The following is a 26,018-nucleotide window of genomic DNA, read 5'->3' as shown; positions in this document are numbered from 1 at the left end:
TACTTTTTACAACTTGCAACGTTGGGTCTGATACCATCAGACTTCAACAGGCAACTGACCCCCTGGGCTGGTCATGTGACACTAAGACGACTAGGGATCATCTTGAAGGCCCGCTCCCATGCGTGAAATAAGTTGTGTCTCAGTCCCCCTTTCTAGTTAAGTGACGGCTGCTGTACTCTCCCCCGATGACTTCCCTGATGCCTCTCCTGTGCCACTACTCCTCCTTATCAAGAATCACTGCGTCATTGGTGTCAATATTATGACATGTGTCTTTAAGGTGGAGCAGCAGGCCATAAATTGATGGTTTGAATATCAGCAGAATCTTATGATTTATTATTAATAAGATTGGGTATAAAAAGTCTCGTTGCTTTGATTTTAGAAATTCTTACCTGCCGGAGTTCTTTGTTAGAGTCGAACAGTTCCCAGTAGTTTGTTAATCCAAATACACCATAACATGCCGATAGTATATCCGCCAAAGACTTGGGATCATCTAAGTTTCCTTCAACTACTTTTACACCTTACAAAAAACATTAAAAAATACAGTTTTATAGTTTTCTCGTTCGCCATCACAAGTTAGAGAATTCTAAGATGACAATCTCATATCAATGAATTTACACAGGGGACAACATTTACGCTAAAGTTTGTTTCAATCCGTGCCCCCAAATACTCTTCTAATCATATGGAGTTAGAAAACAGACCATTTTGTGTTCATTCAGGAAAGCTCTATGGTGAAGACATTTCAAGCGCGAAGCGCGAGCACAACAATTAGCCCACATTATAGGCTCTGATGGAGTGGGGTTCCGAAACATACCAAACAAAACCGTCACCTGTAAGTTACAGGGAACACGTATAATAAGTTGTATATAGAAAGTATTTTTATCACCGGGATACGATTGAAATCGGACATTCCTGTTATACTCTGAAATAGTATGTGCATTGGGAATACTTACCCTGTTTTTCAAGCGCCTTAGCCTTATCACTCTTTGTATTCCTCGTAACACCTCGAACCTCAAAGTTCTCATTCTTCAACAGAGCTTCAACAACCCCACCGCCCTGTCTTCCCGTAGCACCGAATACAACAATTACTAGCTTAGCCATTTTATTCGCAATCACCACTGGTTCGTACTGTAAAATTTTTTTAGTAGTGCGTTTAGTAACAGATTGTCAAAACACAACCATGGGCACGCAATCTAACCAGGGAAGTGTGCAATTTTATTGAATACGTTATTATTACCTAACGTATAATCATAATAGAATGTCAAGGTTATAATGAAAGACAGAGACAAAAAAGACTAGTTCGCGTCTGACGACAGGGCAAATACGTGCCGTGATTGGTTGCCAACCTGCGCAGTACGGTATTTTCTGTCTAGTTGTCAGAATTAGACGCGATTTAGTCTTTTTATCTTTGTCTTTCGTTATAACATAGTACACTCATAAAAATGACCCACTTGCCTTGTTACTTATTCAAATAAGTGAGGACAACAACAATGATATTACCTGCTTTGGTATGAAAATAGTTCATGAAACTCGAACAATTTACCCAATTTTCACCCAAAAAAGATAAAGTGTGTTTTGTTTGAATTTGTCAAAATTTGACCCCAAATGTGTAAAAATGTTGGATCCAACACATAATAATGATAAAATTTGATGATTTACGCCCAATATTTATTGGTCTCGTTATAAGTTTTAAACCTCATAACTTGACCAATAAATATGAGCTCAATCGATTCAATTTTATATCAGTATTTTTGTGGGACCTGAGACATCAGACACACCAAATTGCATTCTGAATACCAGGAATGTCCTTCTGATATCAAATATTTTGATTTTTTGAAATTCGCGATATAATACAAATTTTATGGCAAATATTATTATTAAAAATTGATATTGTGATATTTAACAATCCTCGAAGTAAACTTTATAAATCTAATGATATGTACTTAAAGTGTATGTAGCTTGGTGGCAAAGCCGTCCATCATATGGGAATTTCGACCTATTCGTATTGAATATATGCACTTTTCCCCCAAAATACCTAGGTATTTTCAATAATTTGTCATAACATTTGTATTATATCGCGAATTTTAAAAAATCAGAATTATTTGATAGCAGAAGGATATTCCTCGGTTCTTGCTGATCACCCGTCTTTCGCGGTTCGTAAATGCATAGAGTTTGGACTTGATTATTAGTATAGGTTATTGATTTTTCGGTCTCATGAACCTTCGGGTTATCGACCCTTAAATCTCCTTCCCGTAGGACTAAAAGTATTCCACTGTAGGACTATACTGACCGTAAAAAACGACCTCCTCCCTCACTGTTATGTGTGCACAGTAAAACAAAGAAGCTCCCCCTACGATTTCACGGTAACGCATGTCTCCCAGGAGGACTACATGAAATATATCTTCCCCTGCAGTAGGATTACACATTGCAACAACAACAAAAATATCTCCACATGGGGACTATGAACAAACATTGAATCACCACTCATGAATAGAGGTCAATATCATTGTCATCATTAATATGTAGGCCTAAATAAGATAATGGCCACTATAATAGGCTCAAGATATGTGCCAACAATCAGCATAAAATTGAACAAACAATAGTTACCTTTGAGCTACTCTTGTGAAGATGAGAAGATGTAATAAAATAACATTGCATCTTCTCTGTCCTGTGTAATGATCTGAGTGACCGAATATCAGACAAAAAATAACCTACGAGTTAAAAATATAGCAATCGTATTGGAAGTGAGTTAGCCTGCATGGTACTTTCAGTGCTTTTGAAAGTAATTAACTTAATTGGATCCCTTAACGTAAATAAAAATTCCTTTAAAAGGAATAGGGTGGGCAAATGAAAAATTGTCAAGAGAAATGAAAGAATGAGTAAGTCAAGTTCACAATTAAAAACAGGGAAAATATGACACAACATCGATTTCCAATAGGGAATAACACAAAACGTATAAACAAAGTTAAAAGAGTTTTTAACTTTATACGTTTATACGTTTGTTATTCCCCATTGGAGGTTGTGTCATATTTTCCTGATTTTAATCTGATCTATTGCTTATCCTTTGTTCTCTGCTGGTCAGATGGAACAGATTTTCCCTGTTTTTATATTAACCCTTCACATCATAACACAAGACGTTTTATGTTAACATTTTATATAAAACATGGTTTTAAAACTTTTGTAGATAATAGTTATTTAAAACATTTTTGTAATCATACCTAGAGTTTTTTATTATCATCAGATAGAAAGACTTCTTCTCATCTTCTCTGGTGAGACAACAGGGCTGGGGTATCTTTCCATGCTTACTTGCTTGCTTAATTCGAGTGGTGTCCTCGAACTGTGATGGCTTTCCACAACTTCCTGTCCTCCATTGCTGTCTTGAAGTCTGCTGCCTCCAGTCCAGTGTCATTTTTCAGAATGTCAATGTAGGTCAGAGCAGGTCTTCCAGGTTTCCGCCTCCCATGCTTGGGTGTCCAATGAACCATTTTTGATGCGGGCTCATCACTTCTGGAACAGTGGCCAGCAAACCGGGTTCTTCTTTCCCTGATCTTGTGGCTTAATTTGGGAAGATCTCCATATAGGTCTGCATTTGACATATGTTCCTTCCAATGCACATTCAGTACAGTTCTCAGCATACGGGTGTAACAGCCATCCAGACCCTTTGCAAGTTTAGGGGTGATGGTCCATGCTTCGCATCCATAAAGCAGCACCGACTCCACTGTTGCAGCAAAAATTCGAAGTTTGAAACTCCTGGTAAGAGTTGACCTCCAGATTTTCTTTAGTTTACTGCACGCCCTCCATGCTGCTGCTTTCCGTAACTTTACATCCCTTTCTGTACTTTTCATCCAAGCGCCTAGGTATTTGAAGTCATCTACCTCCTCTAGTTCTACACTCTCATTTGTTGTGATGCTTTCTCTCCTGTTATTGTAGGACATATACTTTGTTTTACTTCCATTCATCTTCAGGCCCACTTTAGCAGCTGAAGTCTCAACTCTATGAAGCAGTTCTTGTGCTTGGTGTATTTCCTCAGACAACAGTGCAATGTCGTCAGCAAAATCAAAGTCTGTCACCACGACTGGACCAACTCTCCTACTTCGCCTCTTTTCCAGATGGAATCCTAGCTCCTCTTCGTTTCCTTCAATAGCTATTCTCAGTGCAAAGTCGAGGACGATCACAAACAGGTATGGGGCGAGGGTATCCCCCTGAAGTACTCCTGCTAAGATTTCAAACAAATCTGTCTCGCCATCTGGTGATATTACTTTCGCTTTTGTGTTTTGGTACATTTTGCCAATAGCTTCAACAATGAGTTCCGGAATACCGTAGGCATGGAGTATCTTCAACATCTTGCCTCTATGGATGGTGTCGAAAGCTTTCTTGAAGTCGATGAATGTTATTATCGCTGGCAGGATGTGCCTTTACCTCTTCAATCAGCCTACGTAGTGCAAGGATATGTCCAACAGTCGTTCTACCAACTCTAAAACCATTCTGATTTGTTCTCAGATGCTGGTCAATTTCAGGTCTAATCCTATTAAGTATCATTCTGTTGTAGGTTTTGGCTACGATGGAGCTTAGACTGATACCGCGATAGTTGTTTCCTGAACTGAGATCTCCTGTTTTGGGGATAGGAACAATATTAAGTATGGACCATTGATCCGGTTTCTTCCCTTTGATAAGTGCGTCATTGCAGAACCCTAACACAATGTCATCTAGGTTGCATCTCTTCAGCACTTCTGGAGGTATGTTGTCCTCTCCACAGCTCTTTCCCTCAACCAAAGATGCCTTAGCTTCTTCATATTCTTCTTTGTCAAATGGCCCCACTTTAATATCAAGCTCGTCTAAAATGGGTGTAATTTCTTCTTCCTCATCATCAATGTCAGGAGGGCTTCCAAGAAGGCCTTTGAAGTGGTTGTACTAATTGGTGACCCTTTCACTTTGTGTATTACCCTTCAACTGACCTGTACTGCATGCCTTTCTACCAGTGATGTCGTTGATCAGTTTCCAACTTTCACCATGTTTGGAGTTGACATGCGCTCTTTCAACCTCTCGCAACTTGCCACTTAGATCTGCCTCGATAACTTTGTTGTATGCATCATCAAGGTTTTTCTTCGCCTTCTTGTACTCCTCTCTGTTACAATCAGTAATGTCCAGTTGATACACCTCATACGTCTCCCTGATATGGTCTCTTGCCTTTATGACTCTTGGATCACGAGAAAAGTTTGCCCTTCGAGATCGCTTCTTTGCAGGGATGATCTTCTCAGCTGCTTCTTTGTTGGCAGCGATAAATCGGCTGTACTTATCTGTAGCTGTTTCCTCCATGTCTTCAAGGATTTCAAACCTGTTGTGCACTTCTATGGTGTACCTCTTTTGGATATTTCTATCAGTGCTCAGGGATTTCCAATCGAACTGGCTCTTCCTTGGTAAAGTCTTGCTCTTTCTGAGGCTTAGTCTTATTCTTGCCGACACTATTCTGTGATCGGAGCCCACACTAGCAAAGGTGTTGTATGCCTCAGCGTTCTGCAGACTGTTCCTCCATTTTCTTCGTATGAGTATGTAGTCTAGTTGATATTTATTCCCTCCTGGGCTTGTAAATGTCCATAATTTTCCAGCTTTCTTGCGAAACTGTGTGTTTGCAATGATGAGATTCTTCTCTGTTGCTAGTTCCACAAGGTACTTTCCATTTCTGTTAGTGGTGTCATGGTATGTAAATTTAGTGTCTTCCAGTCCAACTCTAGCATTGAAATCACCCATTACTATCAAGAGGTTATGAGCTGGGATGGATTCAATGGCTCTCCTCATACTATCGTAGTGATTCTCTACTATGTCTTCATCAGCTACGTTGGTTGGGCAATATGTAACGATGACAGTTGTTGCTGGGTTACCCTGGAAGTTTGCAATGAGAATTCTGTTGTTGTGTGATCTTACACTGGCTAGTGAATTTTTAGCATTTTTGTTCAGTAGAATTCCAACCCCTCCAACTGCAGCTCCCGCATCGTTCTTAGTTGCTGATGTTGTAATCAGTGTCCTGCCCAGTATGTTTTCATATTTAATTGGTTCATCGTGAATAATACGATGCTCTTGTATTCCCAATACTTCCACATTGTACTCAATGAGATTAGAAACTAGCTCCTCTCTACACTGCTGTTCTCTTATTGTCCGTACATTCATGGTGGAGATTGAAATGACTTTCTTGCAATTTACAAGGTTTCTCCTCCTGCAGGCACCTTCATCAGACTTGTCCCTTCCATCAGGATTTCGAGGCAAGGCGTCATGTGATCTTTGCAAATCGATGTCTGCACCAGGAGATGTTAAGACTGAATTAGGGACTTTAACCCTAGTGTAGTTTTGGTTCGCCATCATAGTTTTTCGATTGCTGTTATAGCTGTGGTCGCAACTCCTACAGCTAGCTTTGTTAACAGAGTTTTCCTCTCCGCTTGTCCAGTGGCCGTATAAAAATGTACATACAAGACATCTTTCTTGCGCCCTTCACACTTGTGATCTCTGTCTCCAACCAAAGAAAACAAGAAACAGTACAGGTTCCAGGACACCCTGCTTTTGTTCACTGGCCGGTATGGTGAAGTCTAATCACTACGCCCTTTTGCCGTTTACAGGATACTATCTCCCTTACGCCTGAGGTAGTAAACTACCTCAGCTATTTGACCCATAGCTGGGGCAAAGGTTGGTGTGTAACCAGGGCGTGTCCACGCGCCGGTGGGCCTGCGTACCACACCTTTGGGGCCCTTTGCTGCTCCCAGATCCCCTCATGTCTGCCTGATATCGCAAGATGCCAATTGCCCGGTAGTGACCGCTGGGAGGCCATGAGGAGTCTTGAGTAAGGAGAGGCTATGTACTGGCAGGAGAAGACTAACGTAATTTGCTTCTCTTTTCGCCTTGCGGCTAGCCAGCGGCGAGTTGGGTTGATCCGCAGTATAGAGGCGTTTCAAGCAAGCAAAAAAGAGAAGCGAGGAGATGGATAGAAGAGAAGCTAGGAGAATGTTAGTAGGGTAGAAAGCTAAGAATGAAGGATAGGGAAACAGCAGCTAACTACATCTACAACTACAACTATGTGCACTAGACGCATCACCTACCCCTGTGACATATGCCACAGGGCATATGTCACAGAGTTTAAAAATCTGTCATATCAATTTCCTCAATATGTTGTATTGCAACTTATGAGGGAAATGTTTGATTTTACAATATTTCGATATTATTTTTTAACTTTGTAACTTTATTATGATTAACATAACTGTATTTCAAAGCGTCAAACTATATCATTATTTTGTCCCAACAAAAATAATCCAGGGAATAAAATATTCATTCATATGTTATTTACTTTTATTCAACCTGGGCCATTTCTACTGGTGTACATGCATTCTAATAATTTGTCTATAATACCTTATACAAGCATCCAGCAAGCACTATTTGTCACAAGATTTGAAAAGTAAATAGCCTATGTACACACTGAACACAATGCACATACAAGCTGTATTAATAAGTACATGCCAAAGCTGTCAGTATAAAATGATATATGACCTTCACGATGCTATTAATTTAGCCCAAAGATTAGGAAAACTAGCAAAACTGGTGAACTGGTACTGTTCAAATAAAAACATCTGCAAATCTTGCTGCAATTTCCAAATAGTATTTCTATTACTTAAATAATTATTTTTGTTATTTCTTTTAATACAAACACATTACTGCCTATGACGACTTTATCGTATTACTTACATATCAAAATCAAGTAATAATTACAAAACTCGCCGTAAACTATCACCTCTGTGCGTGTTTGGGATATAACCGGCACGAATATTTTCTCAACACTGCGGCATGTGAAAAAGTAGGTCAATAGTCAGAGAATACAGGGTGGGCACGCCGCACCCACCCAAAAACCCAAACTTCCTAATTTATAATAGATAGGGTAATGATTTTTCGGTCTCATGAACCGTCGGGTTATCGACCCTCAATACTTTTTACGGAAAACACCGATCATGCGCGACCCCGTGTAATAACAACAACCCAACCAATCACACACTGGCGACAACGAGTTTGACACAAGTTCGAGCTGACATCAATCACGTATCGAGTTGTTCTTATACTGGGTGTCCCAATTGTACCATTTTGAACCGTCATATATTTCGTTAGGATTGCCCGAGTGGAAATTAAAATACATATTTGGAAAGAGTAAATTCATGCAATTATTTGGATACCAAATATGATACACTTTCCTTCGTTAACAAGACATACATGACCAATTAACAATATAACTCAAATGCTCAAATGTGTGTGTACTCGTTGAAAATTACGAAATCGATATTTAGACTTCGCTCTTCGCCTGCTGTTCTCGTAAAATTTGAAAAAAAACCCAACTTTTCTTACTCTGTTATTATATGGTTATTATAAGTAGGCCTTATACGGAGAACCATTCAAGTATGTCACCGATTTTAGATATCTTGGTTCCATGATGTGCTCTAGCACTTAGTTACCTCTCCCGACGGAAGGCGCCCTATAACTAACTGCGGGTTTTTGTTTGTTTTTGTTTTGTTTTGTTTTTTTGTTGTTTTTTGGCATTGAGGGGTGGCAGCCCAAATGCCAGGGGCGGTCATTATTATTATCATCGTTATTTTACACAAATAGTATTGAAAGCAATAATTTTAACTATCCGTTTATAGCGCTCAAAACAGACACACAAAAACCCCGGACAAAAACACAAACACGCATTATTAATCTTTTATTAGTTTCAAAGTTTATTTCTATTAAAACACCCCAAAATATGATAATTAACTAACAACATGATTGCAAATATTTTAATACATAGAATGATACCTTAGCCACTGGACAACGTCGTATATTGACTCTACGCTTGAGCGCAAACCTTTTCAATAATATACAAGTCCAAATTCATAACATAACATGACTTTCCTGTAGTATAAACTCAATCAGCTGGATGGGAATGGTGGGGCAAGATAAAATTGTCCAAATTAGTATTCCTTTATCCTTCATGCTACATTGCATTGGTGGGAGAAGAAACAATATCTAATGCGGCACAAGGACAGTCAATGACATGACATTCTTGCAATGAGTCTTTGCTCAATCCGTTTCATTCAAAAACAGCGCATTACAATATCACACGGAGTGAGTGTGACGTAGTGATTAGGATGATACTTCGCCTCTAGAGATGGAGGTCAAAGGTGGATCTACGGTGGGTCTTTCCTAAAAAGGAAAAAACAACAACAAATATCCAACTCAGAGGAGAGTTTGAAGTAAAAACATTTTAAGTTCCCTTTCAAAAACCTGGATCCATCCCTGCATGAGGTCCCGGACTCACCTCCTACAGTGGCAGCTTTGGTATTGGAATCTATGAATTCTGTGTTATGCAAAATCTGCTTGTAGTAAAATCCTAATATTGAATACAAGGTTAAATAAAGTAAAATAATAAAAATGGTCATTTATAAATGGTTTAGAATATTAATCGGCATCTTCCCTTTACTGGTACGTGGCGTTGAGGGCGTCTTTGTTTGCTTTGACCCAGTCCTCTAAGCTCATAGTTGTTGGGTCAAGTTGCTTAGTAAGTTCCAAATCAGCGTCCATTATACCTTTTTGAAAGGCCTCGAGCATGGTGTCCAAAATCTTGGCTCCAGGCAGTCCAGAATTGTAATATTGTTCAATTGTTATCTGTAGAATATTAAAAAAAAAAACTTTATCAAATTATTCGCTATGGGGTGCAACGAGAAATGATCGAGCCTAAAACTCAAGAACTGTGTACGTCGTAGATAGGTCCAACTATACTTTTTCTGAATACTTCTTTTTTTGGGTGCCATTCAAATTAGGCATTACGTTTTGTTACCTGGAGAGATTTGATCATGTCTCACCTCCTTTTTCAACCAAATCGACGGTAATAACTCTTGTAGTGAGGGATCAACATTTACCAAATACCACACAAGGTCATTTTTTATGTAACTCATTGACTCATTTGTGTTATATACTGCCTCTAGTTATAATGACATCCTTGTGATCTGGTCAACTCATTGACATTATACTAACCTCAAGAGGCAATTCAATTTTTGATCAATTCTATCCAGGTAGAGAAACGTAATGGCATCTTTTATCTACATGGATGTCTTAGGATGTATAAATGCCAAACAAAAAATGAAATTAAATGAAAGACCTTTAGTATGTTGGCATGGAGATATTCGGCAGGCACAGATATGCATTGTGATCAATATGTCCTGTTGCAATTATACTAGGTCCAAGTGAAATCTCCATTTGCCTGGCCTAAACATTACGCCTACTGTATTAGGCCTACTATTCCAATACTGATATCTGAATTACTCATTCCAGGTTTTTTTTTAAATTATTGTTCGTAAGTCGTGCAATAAACCATAAATCCAAAATACGCTTTGTTCACGGAAGAATATTAATTTGACACCTCAACGGGGAGGCAGTGGAGAAGGCATACACTGAATAGTTACTATGTCATGACCGATAGCTTTTGTTTTTGCTATGGGCTGATTAGGTTCTTAAAGCCATATTATAACATTTGCTGAGGAGGACGCCCTCACTGGTTTTTTACAATTCATTTTTTTACACGATTATATTGTACTTTATTAAACCAATATACCCTGCAAAAATCAAGACTCTAGGTGCTGTAGTTTGGTCAAAATCCGAGATTTTGAATAAAACGACGGAACCGGCGTCTTATTATTACGACGGAATTATTAGTCGAACGCATACACGATATTCATAACACACAGTACACGGCGTGCGGGACGGTGATCTACACAACAAAGGGTCGTACCATAACATGACCGAAGGAGTGGTACGTATTGGCGACACTGTGCGCTGCTAGTAAATTCCAATTTTCTTTACTTTGCCGTAGTTGTTCGGCTCAAAAATAAAAGGGGATATATCTGACAGTAATATTTTATGGCAAAGAAATGCTAATCTATTTTGTATGAAAATGTTATAATATGGCTTTAAGTCTCGCATTACTTGCTACTTACTTCACTGGCTTTGAAGGTTTTTGGTGCTAAATGTTTCCCCATTATGTCTGCCAATTCTTGAATAGTTTTACGATCTCCAGATAATCCGATTGATTTCCCAATGTAGGCTTCGGGCGAAGCAAAAATGGCGGCTACTGCGTTGCCAGCTCCATGTACAGCGATAAAATCCATAGGTTTACCTTCCAGTGGCATTTCTGTAATGTATAGAAGGGGGAAAGATCAACTACTCCATATTCAAGAAAAATACGCATGGGGGGGGATATTATCCTGTTTTAACAAATGAAACATAGCTAATAAGACTAGTTGAGTTGCAGCCTATTCGGTACTCGCTCGTTAATTTATTTGCAATTTGAGGGAAATTAGGCTAAACAAGAACTGTCTTTGAAAATGCAGTTTAATTTGTACATCAAATTAAACATGTACAGCGATAACATCCATAGGTTTACCTTCCATTGGGACTTCTGTAATGTATAAAAGGGGAAAAAACCAACTATATTCCCTATTCCAGAAAAATACAGCACTATTTTTTGGGATTACAAAAATTATCCTCTTTTGCCAAATGAAACATAGCTAAATCCTAATCGTTTAGTTAGTTCTAACTGACAATAAAAGTCCAGTTTTAATATATTTGCAATTTGAGGGGAATTAGGCCAAGAAATACATGTTTTCTTACAATTGTAGGCACACAATTTGACTTGCACAAGTCTGAGTATTCATTTTTGATGGCTACTGAGTAGATGGTACTGCCCGTTTGGCCGTAATGTGAAGGGAACACTACGCTTATGTTCTTCGTTCGTATTAAGATACGTCTATAGTCATTGGCTTTTTGCAGGATGTCTTGAGTTTCATAGTCAGGCTGCCAGTGGGTATGACGTTGTTTTGGTGTCCATAGTTTTGTTCCTATGGATATTGCTTCTTAAGATCACCAACATCAAAAATAAGTTTACTGGACCTCTGTCAGCATTGAGCATTTGAAAGGTTCTCCAAATTATTCCTCTTGTCATGGCGATTCAGAAAAAGTATACTTTTACCTATCTGTGACATCCCATAAGGTCAAAGGTCACCATTTGACCTCCACAATTGTATGAAAATAATCTCAAATTTATAAACAATTAATAAAAAGAATAGTTTACCATAGCTAGGATGTTTCGTTACCATGGTATTGTGGTGACAAAGGTCAATGTCCATTGAATCATACATACCCTGACCCTGTTTGCTATGTTTCCATGGTTACCCATTTAAGGAAACATCATACACAATGCAAACTATTATTTTTCTGAATGGATTTTCTATGATGACCAATTTGAGACTATTTTGGTGAAGATCAGAGCATTTGTCAGGTTGACTGTGGAGTCAAATTGTGACCTTTGACCTTTTTGCCTAGGGTATTCGCAGATAGGTAAAAGTATACTTTTTTCTGGATCGCTATGAGAAGAGGAATAATTTGGAAACCTTTTCAACAGCAGTTTGAATTTTGACCTCTGTGTGAACTTTGACCCGCCATATCTCACAATGCTGAATGCTGACAGAGATCCAGTAAACTTATTTTTGAAGTTGGTGGTCTTGAGAAACAATACCTATCAAAAACAAAACTCTGGACACCAAAACAAGCTTCTGTGGCTAAATTGAGTTTGGCGGCCGGACTATCAGTTCTTGGTAGCCGGTAGACTACCCCGTAGTCCACTTGCCCATTGTGCATACTCTAGATATTGTATTTAAGCTTAAAACTCTAATTTAATTAATGTGTGCACAATTGATAGATTTTCACATCTGATCAGTCACCCTACTCCCTCTGTTTGTTAGCTTCCCAAGTTTTGGGTTCGCTATCAACAAACTGGTTCCAAAATCAGAATTGTTCAGTATTAAAGTGAGCCGTTATAATTATGCAAGATAATGTTGCATTCAATTACTTTTATTGTCACTAATCGTCTGATATTTTTAACTCTTTATGACCATTTTACTATTGAATACTTTAATTTTAATAAACATCAGTATAATTTTGAGTTCAACGAAATGGGTTCATCATGACTAATAATAACATATTTTTAATAAAATTCGACTATGGCATAGTCTAGGTAGCCGGAGGGTTGGATTTGTGTATGTTGTGCCGTCAGTATGAATTGGTAGAGATGGGATAAACTTGGTCTGTTGCTCAACTTCAGCCCTATTCCACGTGGAAAATGTCACCATGACATTTGGTGAATATTAATATTTTCCTCGTGTCCAGGTTTTTAAAAAAATGATGAAGATTTACAGTCGAAATAGAAGGCAGTGTCCGAACAACGCTCCAGACAGTTTTTGCTTCTGACCTGAGAGGAATAATAATTCATTTGTGAATCACCAGCGCAGCCGTGCAAACATCTTCGGAGCCACTGTTTCACTCTTTTAAAGATGAACACTCCTGATGTATTCTCTGTGAACAGGTGAGGTTGACTCTCAAGTCTGTGTGCATGAGGTCTCTGTACTTGGGGACCAGACTTTGGTGGGTTAAACAAGTTTTCTGAGCGTTCAACCGGCCCTCTTTCCTCCGAGCATTTTGCTGGTGTTTTATTTGTATAAATTATATCTGTTGAAAAGTCTCCGTGTTCACGTATAACCAGATTGTACAGTTTTGGATCCATGATGGATTTTCTCTTTCCATGTTGGCAACGCATTTTCTGAGACATCTGTAGAAACCTCCGTTCCGAATCCTCCGATATTTACTGGAAAGTAGTCCATTCTCCAGTTTCAAATTCTGCTAGTAGATCGTCATATTCGTACATCTTCAAATGTGCAAATTTTAAAGTAACATACAGCAATGACATGCTTCTATCATTATTTTACCGGAGTATTATTTTTCTCAGTTCCCTTAAAAGGGAGGGCGCACTATATAAAATATATACACTTCAGTGGTTTAAAACAAGAAACGTCTCAGGCCATCAAATGTTGAAATTTTGGTCATTTGGGGATTCAACCTTATACTCCTAATTGATAATAAAGTCTTTTTGCTGTGAGAGTTCCATGTATGAGAATATCGTGCTTGAAATTACCTATTTTTCTATTAAAAACTGTGTTATATAGATGCTTAGTGGTGTTTAACTTTAAGTGACTTTAATAACGAAGGAGTGACGAAGGAGCAAAAGTGGTCTGGAAGTAAAACTATGTTGTACCATCTTCGATTTCGAAGAAAAAACAAGGGTTGGAACATGGAATGTGTTTTAAACAAATCCTTACCAATCACAAATACGCCCTTGTCATCCTTGTTCACATGATCCTTTAAAAAACCACGCAGTAAGGTTCCTACATACAACGAATATCGTACAAGTGTACTGGGCACTCCCGACGCAAACATGTACTTCGCTATCTCAGCTTTGCCGTCAGTATGAGGGCAGGATTTCCCAAGCAATTCCTTGATATCTGGCGCGCCGCTGAAAATCAGGTGTTTCACGCCAGCGGCTTTGCATGCATCTACCAAATTTTTCCCCTAAAAGGCAAAAATAAAGAAAAGTAAAATAAGACATCTTTAATATGAAAAGAAATACTTTAAAGCGCTCTAATATTCTCTCTTCAACCGAAACCTTTGTTGGATGCAAATACCAGAGCCTAATACCAGGGCAGGTCTGTAGGCCCTACCAGGGCAACTGATATTTTGACGATGCCAGCGTAGACTGGATTTTGGAAATATGTTTATTTAAGCTTCGTTAGACCAATCAGCATAAGAGCTGGTAACCAACTTAGTTTTTAGCATGAAAGTTCATCTATATTGGTAATCCATTGAGAAAGGGAATGTAATCGATGTAGTGTTCGTCGATCTCTTACCATACAGTTAACCACAGATGCCTTCTAAACAAGATCCTATAGAGCTTACCAAGAACACCCGTCTAACAGAAATTGGTGGTTTGAATATCAGCGGAATCTTATAACTTATAATTATTATTTATAAGATTTGGTATAAAAAGTCTCGTAGATTGTTTCTCAAAATTGATTTTAGAGAAATTCTTACCTGTTGGAGTTCTTTGTTAGAGTCGAAGAGTTCCCAGTAGTTTGTTAATCCAAATACACCATAACATCCCGATAGTATATCCGCTAAAGACTTGGGATCATCTAAGTTTCCTTCAACTACCTTTACACCTTACAAAAAGACATAAAAATACAGAATTATAGTTTTCTGGTTCGCTATCAATTCTATTAGATCACAATCTCATATCCCTGAATTTACACAGGGGGCAAAATTTACCCTAAAGTTTGTTTCAGTCCATACCCAATTTTGTTCATTCAGGAAACTTCTATTATACATGTAGAGAAGACTTTCCAAGCGCCAAGCGCGAGCACAGCGACTTGCCCATTAAGCCCCTGGTGGAGTGAGGGATTCCGATGGGCACACAAACAAAACAAAACAGTCAACTGTAAGATAGATTTTGTGTGTAGTTAAATATGCTACTACTATATAATATTATTACAGGTTGCACAAAATACAGAAAGCATATTAATCATTGGAATACGATTGAAATCGGACATTCCTGTTATACTCTGAAATAGTACGTACCGCACGTGCAGTGAGAATACAGTAACTTACCCTGTATTTCAAGCGCCTTAGCTTTATCACTCTTTGTATTCCTCGTAACACCTCGAACCTCAAAGATATCATTCTTCAACAGAGCTTCAACAACCCCACCACCCTGTCTTCCCGTAGCACCGAATACAACAATTACTAGCTTAGCCATTTTATTCGCAATCACCACTGGTTTGTACTGTAAATTTTTTATAGTAGTGCGTTAAATAACAGATTGCCAAAACACAATAGGGTGACCATGGACACACACTCTGACCAGGGAAGTGTGCAATTTTATTGAATCGTTGTTATTACCTAAATACGCGTATAATTATAGAATGTCAAGGTTAGCACAGTCACTCATAAAAATGACCCACTTGCCTGGTTGCTTATTCAAATAAAATGCCCTCTCTTCATGATATTACTTGCTTTAATATGAAAATAGTTCATGAAACTCGAACAATTTACCCAATTTTCACCCAAACAAGATAACGTGTGTTTTGTTTGAATTTTTTTCAAAATTTGACCACTTCCCCACAAAATTCTACTTAAGAGATCGGTCATGAGACCGAAAAATCAATAACCTATCTATTATAAATTAGGAAGTTTGGTGAATTGGTAAAAGGCTAAAACCTTACGGTCCTACAGTGGAATACTTATACGGGGAGGAGATTTAACAGTTCTATTTTTAGTCACTCTGAGTTATACGGGGAACTTATAAAATGGCCACAACATGCAAAGAATTCCAAGTGAAAAATACTAATCAGGCTAATAATCAAGTCCAAACTCTATGCATTTACGAACCGCGAAAGACCGGTGATCAGCTAGTAACCGAGGAATATCCTTCTGATATCAAATAATTTTGATTTCTTTTTTATTCGTGATATAATAGAAATGTTATGACAAATTATTAAAAAATACCTAAAAAAACCTCAATTTGTTAGGTGTTTTGGGGGAAGAAAGATCGAACTTTCCATATGATGGGCGGCTGTTCCACCCAGCAATATACACTTTAAGCATATATCATTAGATTGATAAAGTTTACTTCGAGTATTGAAAAATTTAACAAATATCTGTACTATATCGCGAATTTGTACTATATCGCGAATTAAAAAAAATCAATGCAATCTATCTGGTGTTTCTGATGTGCATCCAGGTCCCACAAAATACTTTGCAAAGGTGGGTGAATGTCCTTCTGATATCAAATTCGCGGTTCGTAAATGACAAGTCCTCCATGTGTATATCGTCCGGACGTGAGCAACCAGTGATGCATGACGCGGTATGACTATGCGAGCCAGCGCATATCACGGTCGCCATAACGCGAGAAAAGCAAACGTGGTGAAAATGAAAACAAAATACTGGTTTTTCAAGAAATAACACTACTTTCTCGTTTCTTTGTATAATTTAGTTGTTCACTTCTTTATAATAATTATTATCTGTTCTGAGTTTATGAGCTATGCGGTTAGACACACAAACAGACCATGTATCAACAGTCAAAGTCCCCGTGCATTGTATGCTGTGAATTCTCGCATATTCATGAGGGTCGATTGTGCCGTGTCCACAGAGGAGTAAGATAAGACAGAGCGCGTACCACCAGTCAAAGTCTCCGCCTCATCCGATAATGAGGGCCGATTGTTCCATGAAATGCGACAGGCGAGACTGCTAGGCAATTACCGCGTATTTTCACGGTCTGTCGCGTAATCGCTAAAGCACGCAACGCTCTATCGCGTATACGCGAAGGCACGCAGCGCTGGCGTGATTGTTAGACACGGCATGATCGAACAATCGGCCCTCATGAATATGCGAGAACTGGTAGCATACAATACACGGGGACTTTGACTGATGGTACGCGGTCTGTTTCTCTTTCGTCCATGGCCGTGTCTAACAATCACGCCAGTGTTGCGTGCCTTCGCATATACGCGATAGAGCGTTGCGTGCCTTCGCGATTACGCGATAGACCGTAAAATACGCGGTAAGTGCATAACAGTTTTGCCAGTCGCAATTCATGGAACAATCGGCCCTCATCAGGCCCGCGACACTCCGGCACTTGTTGGAAGACATATGGTACAGCAGACAGTACATGTACAATGTGATTCTCTCATTTATAATTAGGATTACGTCATTGCCAGAGCTTGTTTATTTGTTCATTAGAATGATTGACAGCGGTGGGCGGACTTATACTCTAAAAATGTGATTCTCCGATAAATTATAGGTCACTAGGTCAATTCGGACCGTCTCTTCCTCAGATCTCTATGTAGGACTCTATGGTATCTTCTCATTACACGATCGTAGTAAGACTTGGCCGGCGACGACGCTTGCGAATTGCCTGTCTTCAGCTGCGGTATAGCACGGTATAGGCAGTTTGCAGAGAGTGTCGCTTCTCTACCTATTTTTCTCGGCCCTCATTATCGGGTGATGCAGTATCAATCAATATATTTTATTAACATTCAACAAACAAACTGGTATAGTTAATATTGAAGTTACAAATACAAATATTTACAATTAAAGTTGTAATCTTAAACTTACAAGTTACAAGTACAAATATTTACAATATAAAAGGGGAACTTCGTTATCTTACTATAAATAGGGGAATGTTGTATGTATCTATGTATCTATGTATGTATCTATGTATCATGTATAAAGGCTCCGTCAGTTTCGATCAAAATGTCGCCAAATTCATACGGGACATTGAACCATATACCGAGACGGTTATGCGAAAATTTGGTTGGAAACGGGCAAGAATTGGCTGCAAAAACAGTGAAAATATGGGTAAAAACAGGGTTTTTGTTTTGAAAATCGGTTACCAGCCTACGCGTCACTGCAGCTGGCCGGCAGCGCGTCGGCGTCGCATGCGTAATGCGCATTACGCCAATGCGCGCGTACACGGCGCAGAGCAACACGATTTGCGAGCCAGAGACCAGTGGACATGATAATACGGAAAGAAGAAAAAAATAATAAAGGACAAAAGGTACATGGACGGGTCACGGGATGAAGCGGTACTGTAAAGAAAAATTAAATTAAAATGAGGACAAAAAGGTACAAGTAATTAGACCAACGGGTTAAAGTAACTAAATGAAACGGGAACGAAACAATGAAGGAAAGAAACTATTCAGGAAATGTAAGAAAAAAAGAAGCTAAAATAATGAGAACAGAATTAAATAAAAAAACATGGAAACGGGAAATCACAAGCAGCAAATAAAAAAAGATGCTAAAAGGGAAATGTAAGAAAGAACAGATTTAGGTTAAGGGCGTACTACACCCATATATTGGTTTGATTGGTCTAAAAAAATATTTTTTCATTTATAGCTAGGCGATATATGCACGGATCATGTGAAATTAAAAAAATTATGAAAAAACATCGTTTTTCACCTATTTGTCTTAAAAGTTGATTGGTTGATAAGGACGCTTATTCATCCCTTTTAAGGGATTTTTATTTAGCGAGAGTACGTAGTCAATCTTCATAGGGATGGGCGATACCAGCTTTTGGTACCCATTGTCGAACTAGAGCAGTCAGGGGGATTGGGTCGAATTTGTAGAAAAAATAAAACAAAATGAAAAAAATAATGGCCGCGGAGCGCGCTTGCGCGACGCAGGGGGTTGTCTGAGGGAGGGTGTTCCCCCCTCAGAAAAAAAAAAAAAAAAAAACGTGTGCAAAATGAAGATCTAATTGAAGCGATTTGGTGGACAATTTTGGCACTATTATGCCAAGGCCTATATACTAGTGTAAAATTTTAGTTTGGCGGCCGAAAATTTGTGAGAGCCTTTCGTGGACAAGTTTCGAATTCCCTATTATCGTAGGCCTATAAATTGTTTTAAACATAAATCGGCGAAAGCAGAAGCGAAAATGGCCACTTGTATATCGATTACGCAGGGGAGGGTAAAATGAAGACTAAATTGAAGTGATTTGGTGGACCATTTTGGTACTAGTGTGTAAAATTGTAGTTTGAAAAAGCCGCAAATTTGTAAAATGATGGTCCATGAAACCTTCCTTGGACAAGTTTTCCCTGTAAGCCTATACCGCAAATTGGGCTTAAATTTGCAAATGTTGGAAGAAGAGCGAAAATGATCATATGTTTATCCACTACGCAAGGGGGGGTCTGAGGGGGATGTTCCCCCCTGAGAAGTTTGAAAAATTTGCAAAATAAAGGTCGAATTGAAGCCATTCGGTGCATTGTTTTTACACTACTATTTGAATCAATTGCTTTAAACAGAAAAAGGGCCCGAAATCAATTTGCAAAACTTGAGATTGGCAATTACTAAAGCATGCATAAATCGATGAAGTCGTTATGGAGTCCGTCTTAATTTTTGACTTTGGTGGCAAAATGTGAGGGGCCCTGCATATCGGCGGACCCGCAGTAATTTTCACGTGCTTTTAGGACGAGGACCCGCCTTCAAGCAATGCCTAGTCGCAGGCCTCTATAGGACCTACTTCCAATCGTCCCGACTGTGCGGTTATTTACACATGGGCCTACTCAATTACGTGCAATTTAGTTTCTCTCCTCCTTTCCTCCATTTTCTCTTCTCTTTTTCCCCTTCCTGCCCCTTCTCTTCTCTTTATTTAGTTATTTGGGGGGCGTCAGCCACCTGAATCCGCGCCTTAAGGTTACACAAAGAGACGTATAAAAAACGTATAAAAGACGTATAAAGTTGTTCTCTAAAACAGAGTTTTCTCAGTAATCAAATATCGCAGCGAGTGAAATGTTGGTGCATTGGATGTAGCTTAACATTTTGTGTGTGTTATATACAAATTATTAGAATAAATTTGAAAATCCTTCGTTTAAAGCATTTTTACCCACCATGTTCACAAGATCAAAAACACGTTCCATGAGGTTTTTTTTTTTTTGCGCTCCGTATAAATCCACACCGAGGATTGTTTTCTTCTTTTTCGTATTGTATTACAAATCGATCAAAGAAATAATGTTGCCATGGGGAAGAACCAAATACAGTACCGATTAAATTTTAAAAGCCCGTTTTGGGGAAAATTTTGGAGAATTTGCTTGAGAAAAGCTGGTTTGTGAAATTATCGATATCTTGATTACGAGACGTTAATTTAGACATCTGAATACCTACATTATTTCTCAACATTCTGCCAATTGCTATTCCATTTGATTTTCACTCCAAATTGAAGAAAATTATAAAAAAACGAGGTTTTCCTCCATCAGTTCGTTCAAAATTTCAGCGCCGACATGCGTGTTTATTCTAAGAGCCATAATGCGGACGCGATTGTAATCATGTAATTGCATCCAATTACAGTTAAATCATCCGCTTTGAGAACAGTGAATTGCGTAAGCTGATCTATGGCCGAGTGGATAGAGCGTTGGACTGGGAATCTAATATGAATTATTTTTGTGGGTTCGAGTCTCCGTGTGGCTGAATTTCCTTTTTTTTCTCTTTTCTCATTTTTACTTCCTTTCTTTCCTCTTTTCTTTCTCCTTTCTTTTTCATTTCTTTTTTTTTTTTCATTTCTTTCTTTCTTTCTTTCTTTTCGTTCATTTTCTTTCTCTCTCTTTTTTTTTTTTTTTTTATTCTTTCTTGCTCCTTTCTTTTTAGTTTTTTTTGATTGATTCGCTGAGTGCAGTGAATCGTGATTGATTGTTTTTCACTTTATATAATTCAGAAATTTGTAGGCCTGCTAAGTCTGTCTTGTTGATTTTCATCCCAAAAAATCCCAAAATCATCCCTTACATTGTAATCAGGGGAATATCAGCATTGATTTCATCAAAGATATCAAGGCTATAAATTCAAAATGCCCCCAATCAATTTTAAAATTGATAAAATCCTTGTGAAAATTGCCGAAAACGGCTTGTGCCACCCCCCCCCCCGGCATCCGAGCTCCGGGCACGAGCTAAGCCAAGTTTCATAGCCTTTTCATGTCTTGACCGTGGATCAATATTCTATTGTAAGTAGGCCTACGTCCCGCTACGCTTGTTCATTTTCTGCATGGCTGTTTCTGTTATGAACTTACGCCCCTCTGAAATCAAGCGCATGAAAAACTCTCGGCTAACCTTAATTGAGTCCATGTGTAGGCCTATGTTGGGGATTGGAGGGGGGTACTGAGGCCTACCACATTTAATAACGAACTTACTTACTCTTTGTGGGATTTCGAATCGCAACACAGGTAATAATAAAACCAGTAGCAAACTTCACTTTACCAACAAGATACAACAACTTTACAACTTTCTTTTTAATTAATGAAACAAAGCTTATTTTTGACTCAGAGTTTAAATTTAAGATGCTAGCCGAAGTCAATAACTTTGCACATTCTTCGGGTTCCTTTGTTTCCACTCATGTTAAAAGAAGACATAAAACCTGATGATCAGCTGACTCTTTCTGTTGACAATTTAAGTTTAAAACATTATTAACACAATTTTTGTGTTGAAATTAATTGTAAACATTAAACAAAACCAATACATTGGCTATAGTTTCAAATCTTTCATAACATATAACCGTGGTGTTTGTAAAATATTTTGTAAAAGATTTGCAATTAGGCCTACTTTGATTGGATTCGAACATTGCAACTTTACAATGCTCAAGAACACGAAAACTTCGGGTGTGTGAAATATTGTTAAAAATTGTATGAAATGAGGATTCCTAGCGTAAACTAGTTTCTATACACTTTTAAATGTGAATGATAGGAGGTCTGTAGGCTAAAGGGGGCCCCGAAAAATTTTGTGATGATTTTTTTTGCTTCAGCCCCCCCCCCCCCCCCCAGCAAGTGTTTGTGAACGGTCGACGGTCCCTATAGGCCTACCACACACAATTTATTCGCTACCTGAAGTCGCTAATAGAGAATGAAAGATTTTTTATTTAATATTTGTTTTCAATTTTCGAATAATTATTTTTGTTTTCAATAGGCCTACGTTCCATAAAAATAAAAGTATTGTATCGGAAATTGACCGATACCAAAATGGTATCGAATCGCCCACCGCTAGAAAAACCAAATCATGGCGTCTGTACAAAAATGTATGCGGAAGTCTTTCGGCAAGCGAATACAGTGAGTTTCATGGATTTATACTGGATTTATAATGGATTTTCTTAAAGTGGAATGATTTCAGCATGCGGTACAGGTAAGTGACGAAACTGTTAATACACGTGAACTAGTAGGGTGTCCCATTTAGCTGTTATCATTGTGAACATACCGATTCACATTACAAATGCATTATAAATCATGTTTTGTAAGCTTCCCGTATTTCCTCAGAAAACTGAGCAAAAATTCACCTAATACTGAAAACCAAGGCATTTACTGTTCTTTAATTTCAACCTTATCAAACCTGAAACAAATATGCTGCCTTGCGAACACAAATTTTGCATATCATTGTCAACTAAAAGGGGGAAATAAGTTTAATTTCATTGATAACATGAAATTGATGCATATTAATGTTTTCAAAGCTGTGCATAATTAATTAATTTCCCCCCAAAAATAATTTTTATACTTTTAGCGTCTGTCACAAATGCTTAACAAGTGTGAGTGATTGGATTAACGGTATCAATTCTGAAATTCTAAAGAAACTCGATTTTGTGAATCGAGGTCTATGTACCTCTTCCGAGCTTCTACCTTTAAAAGCATGTAAGCTACATTGATACCGATGCCACCAATAGAACGAGAAGATTTGCCCCTTCATTTTGCATACCACTTTGACCAATTTTTTTTTCTCATTTCTCCACAAAATGCAGAAAACCCGCAAAAAAATCCAATGGGTGTAGTACCCCCTTAAATAAATAAATAACATGGAAACGGAAAATCACAACAAGCTAAGCAGAGGAAACTAAAAAAGAAAATGTTAGAAGAGACAGATTTAGATAAATAAAAATGTACCTTTTCAATGATTCTACCTGTTCAGTAATTTTTCCTGTTATAGTGAACGCTCCCATTTACTCATCTAGCGGGGACCCGCGCGAAGCGCAGGTATCCCGCTAGTCTTACTATAAATAGGGAAATGTTGTATGTATCTATCTATCTATGTATGTATCTATGTATCATGGAAAGGCTCCGTCAGTTTCGATCCAAATGTCGCCAAATTCATACGGGAGATCGAGGAATATACGGGAACGTGTTTAAACTTTATTTGGTTGAAAACGGTCAAGAATTGGCCTCAAAATCAGTGAAAATGTGGTACGTTGCTATGCTGGGTAAACAAAAAAGGGAGTCAGTTGTCAAGCTAGCCCGTGCGCGTCGTACGGGCGTATCTAATGCCAAGCCGCTCGCGTAGCGCAGCGATAGCGGGCGGGTAACGCAGCACTACGCCATGTCGCGCGTAAACGACGCAGAGTCGCGCAATGAATTATAATATGGGTGAACGACCGACCGTAGGCGTAATAAATACGGGGAAAAGATGTGTGTTAAAAAGTACAAACAACATGAAGAGGTAGGCCTACTGTAATTAAAAAAGAAAACAAAATGAGGACAAACAGGTAGGCCTACGAGTATAGTAAGATGGTAACGGAAATTTGCAAGCTTAGCAGCAAAATGTTTTTAAAAAAATGGAACAAAATTGGCCCATAGAAGAAACTAAAAAGAAAGAAAGAAGCTAAAATGGAAACTTAGGCTTAACGAGGGTCAGACTCAGATAAATGAAATTTACCTTTTCAATGATTCTACCTGTTCAGTAATTCCTCCTGTTTTAGTGAACGCTCCCATTTACTCACCTAGCGGGGACCCGCGCGTAGCGCGGGTGTCCCGCTAGTCTTACTATAAATAGGGAAATGTTGTATCTATGTATGTATCTATGTATCTATGTATCATGGAAAGGCTCCGTCAGTTTCGATCCAAATGTCGCCAAATTCATACGGGAGATCGATGAATATACGGGAACGTGTTTAAACTTTATTTGGTTGAAAACGGTCAAGAATTGGCCTCAAAATCAGTGAAAATGTGGTACGTTGCTATGCTGGGTAAACAAAAAGGGAGTCAGTTGTCAAGCTAGCCCGTGCGCGTCGTACGGGCGTATCTAATGCCAAGCCGCTCGCGTAGCGCAGCGATAGCGCGCGGGTAACGCAGCACTACGCCATGTCGCGCGTAAACGACGCAGAGTCTCGCAATGAATGATAATACGGGTGAACGACCGACCGTAGGCGTAATAAATACGGGGAAAAGATGTGTGTTAAAAAGTACAAACAACATGAATTCAGAGGTAGGCCTACTGTAATTAAAAAAGAAAACAAAATGAGGACAAACAGGTAGGCCTACGAGTATGTGGGTTAGCCTATAGTTAGTCACAGTAAGAAAATGAAAACGGGAATAAAATAGGCTAAAGAAGGAAAGAATAATAAAATCTAATAAAATTAGATGATTTAAATAAAAAAAGCTATTAAACTGAGGACAGAACTAAATAAATAACATGAAAACGGGAAATCACAAGCTAAGCAGCAAATAAAAAATGAAGTCAACAGGGAAATGTAAGAAAGGACAGATTTAGAAAATAATGGGAACGGGATTGAGTAAATAAAAAACATGGTAACGGAAATTTGCAAGCTTAGCAGCAAAATGTTTTTAAAAAATGGAACAAAATTGGCCCATGTAGGCCTAGAAGAAACTAAAAAGAACTTAGGCTTAACGAGGGTCAGACTCGGATAAATGAAATTTACCTTTTCAATGATTCTACCTGTTCAGTAATTCCTCCCGTTTTAGTGAACGCTCCCATTTACTCACCTAGCGGGGACCCGCGCGTAGCGCGGGTGTCCCGCTAGTTATCTATAACTTTGTAAGTCCCTGTTCGTACGTGAATCAAAAGCTGACTTGACGAATTTGGTTATTGAAGTAATACTGTCAAAATCACTTGCACTCATTATAAGTTTGAAAATGTCAGTGTCTGCCATACCATCTATATCATACATTTCATGTATTGTATATAATAAATCTTGGCGAGGGTTGGTATAGAAAGGACATATCATTACAAAATGAAATTCATCCTCCATCTTATTTAAATTACAAAGTGTACAAATTCTATTCTCTGGATTAATTTTTGGAGAGAAGTGACGCCCCTTTTCGATCATGAGATTATGTGCGCTTATTCTTAATTTACAGAATGCAGCTCTGGAAGATCTTTTAGCGATAATAACATAATTTTCTGCACTGAAAGAATTTTTGAATGTACAATATGTTCTGAGTTTAGGACTAAAATTATTAATATGATTAACCCAAAGATTGCTATAAACGATTTGAAGTTTAGATACAATAATTTCATTAAAATTGGAAGCGGTGATCGTATTTGGTTTATCCCAAATATCCATCCTATTGATAAGGCTAAATATATTTTTTATACCTGCCGACCATGTGAAATTATTAGTACTCAGTAACTCAGTGATGCTGAGACTTTGACTGCGCGGTCTGTTATCTTTTTCGTCCATGGTTAGAGAAATAAGATACTTGTTGGTCTGGGCTTCAGAAGATAGTGGACATGCCAAAAATCGTTCCTCGCAATTGCAATTACAGTTTACACGTCAATTTAGGCTATACCGCTGATGGACGTAAGTTTGAAGTTAAATTTCGTGTT

At 38.4% G+C, this 26,018-nt stretch overlaps 2 protein-coding genes across 2 annotated transcripts in view; one reads left to right on the top strand and one right to left on the bottom strand.

The window, feature by feature from the left end:
* Positions 1–26,018, top strand: part of LOC140171259 (sodium/potassium/calcium exchanger 5-like) — a 69,793-nt gene that overhangs the window by 22,484 nt on the left and 21,291 nt on the right. The window lies entirely within an intron of this gene.
* Positions 9,246–15,697, bottom strand: LOC140172126 (nmrA-like family domain-containing protein 1). Its single transcript, XM_072195468.1, has 5 exons — positions 15,550–15,697; positions 14,977–15,104; positions 14,208–14,457; positions 10,995–11,188; positions 9,246–9,666 (listed from the first exon to the last, which is right to left on the bottom strand). The coding sequence occupies exons 1-5, from the start codon at positions 15,695–15,697 to the stop codon at positions 9,478–9,480; spliced, it is 909 nt and encodes a 302-aa protein (XP_072051569.1). The 3' UTR covers positions 9,246–9,477.

This window comes from Amphiura filiformis, chromosome 15 (genome assembly GCF_039555335.1).
Source record: "Amphiura filiformis chromosome 15, Afil_fr2py, whole genome shotgun sequence".
NCBI lineage: Eukaryota > Metazoa > Echinodermata > Ophiuroidea > Amphilepidida > Amphiuridae > Amphiura > Amphiura filiformis.
This window is presented reverse-complemented; position numbering and strand designations above follow the sequence as displayed.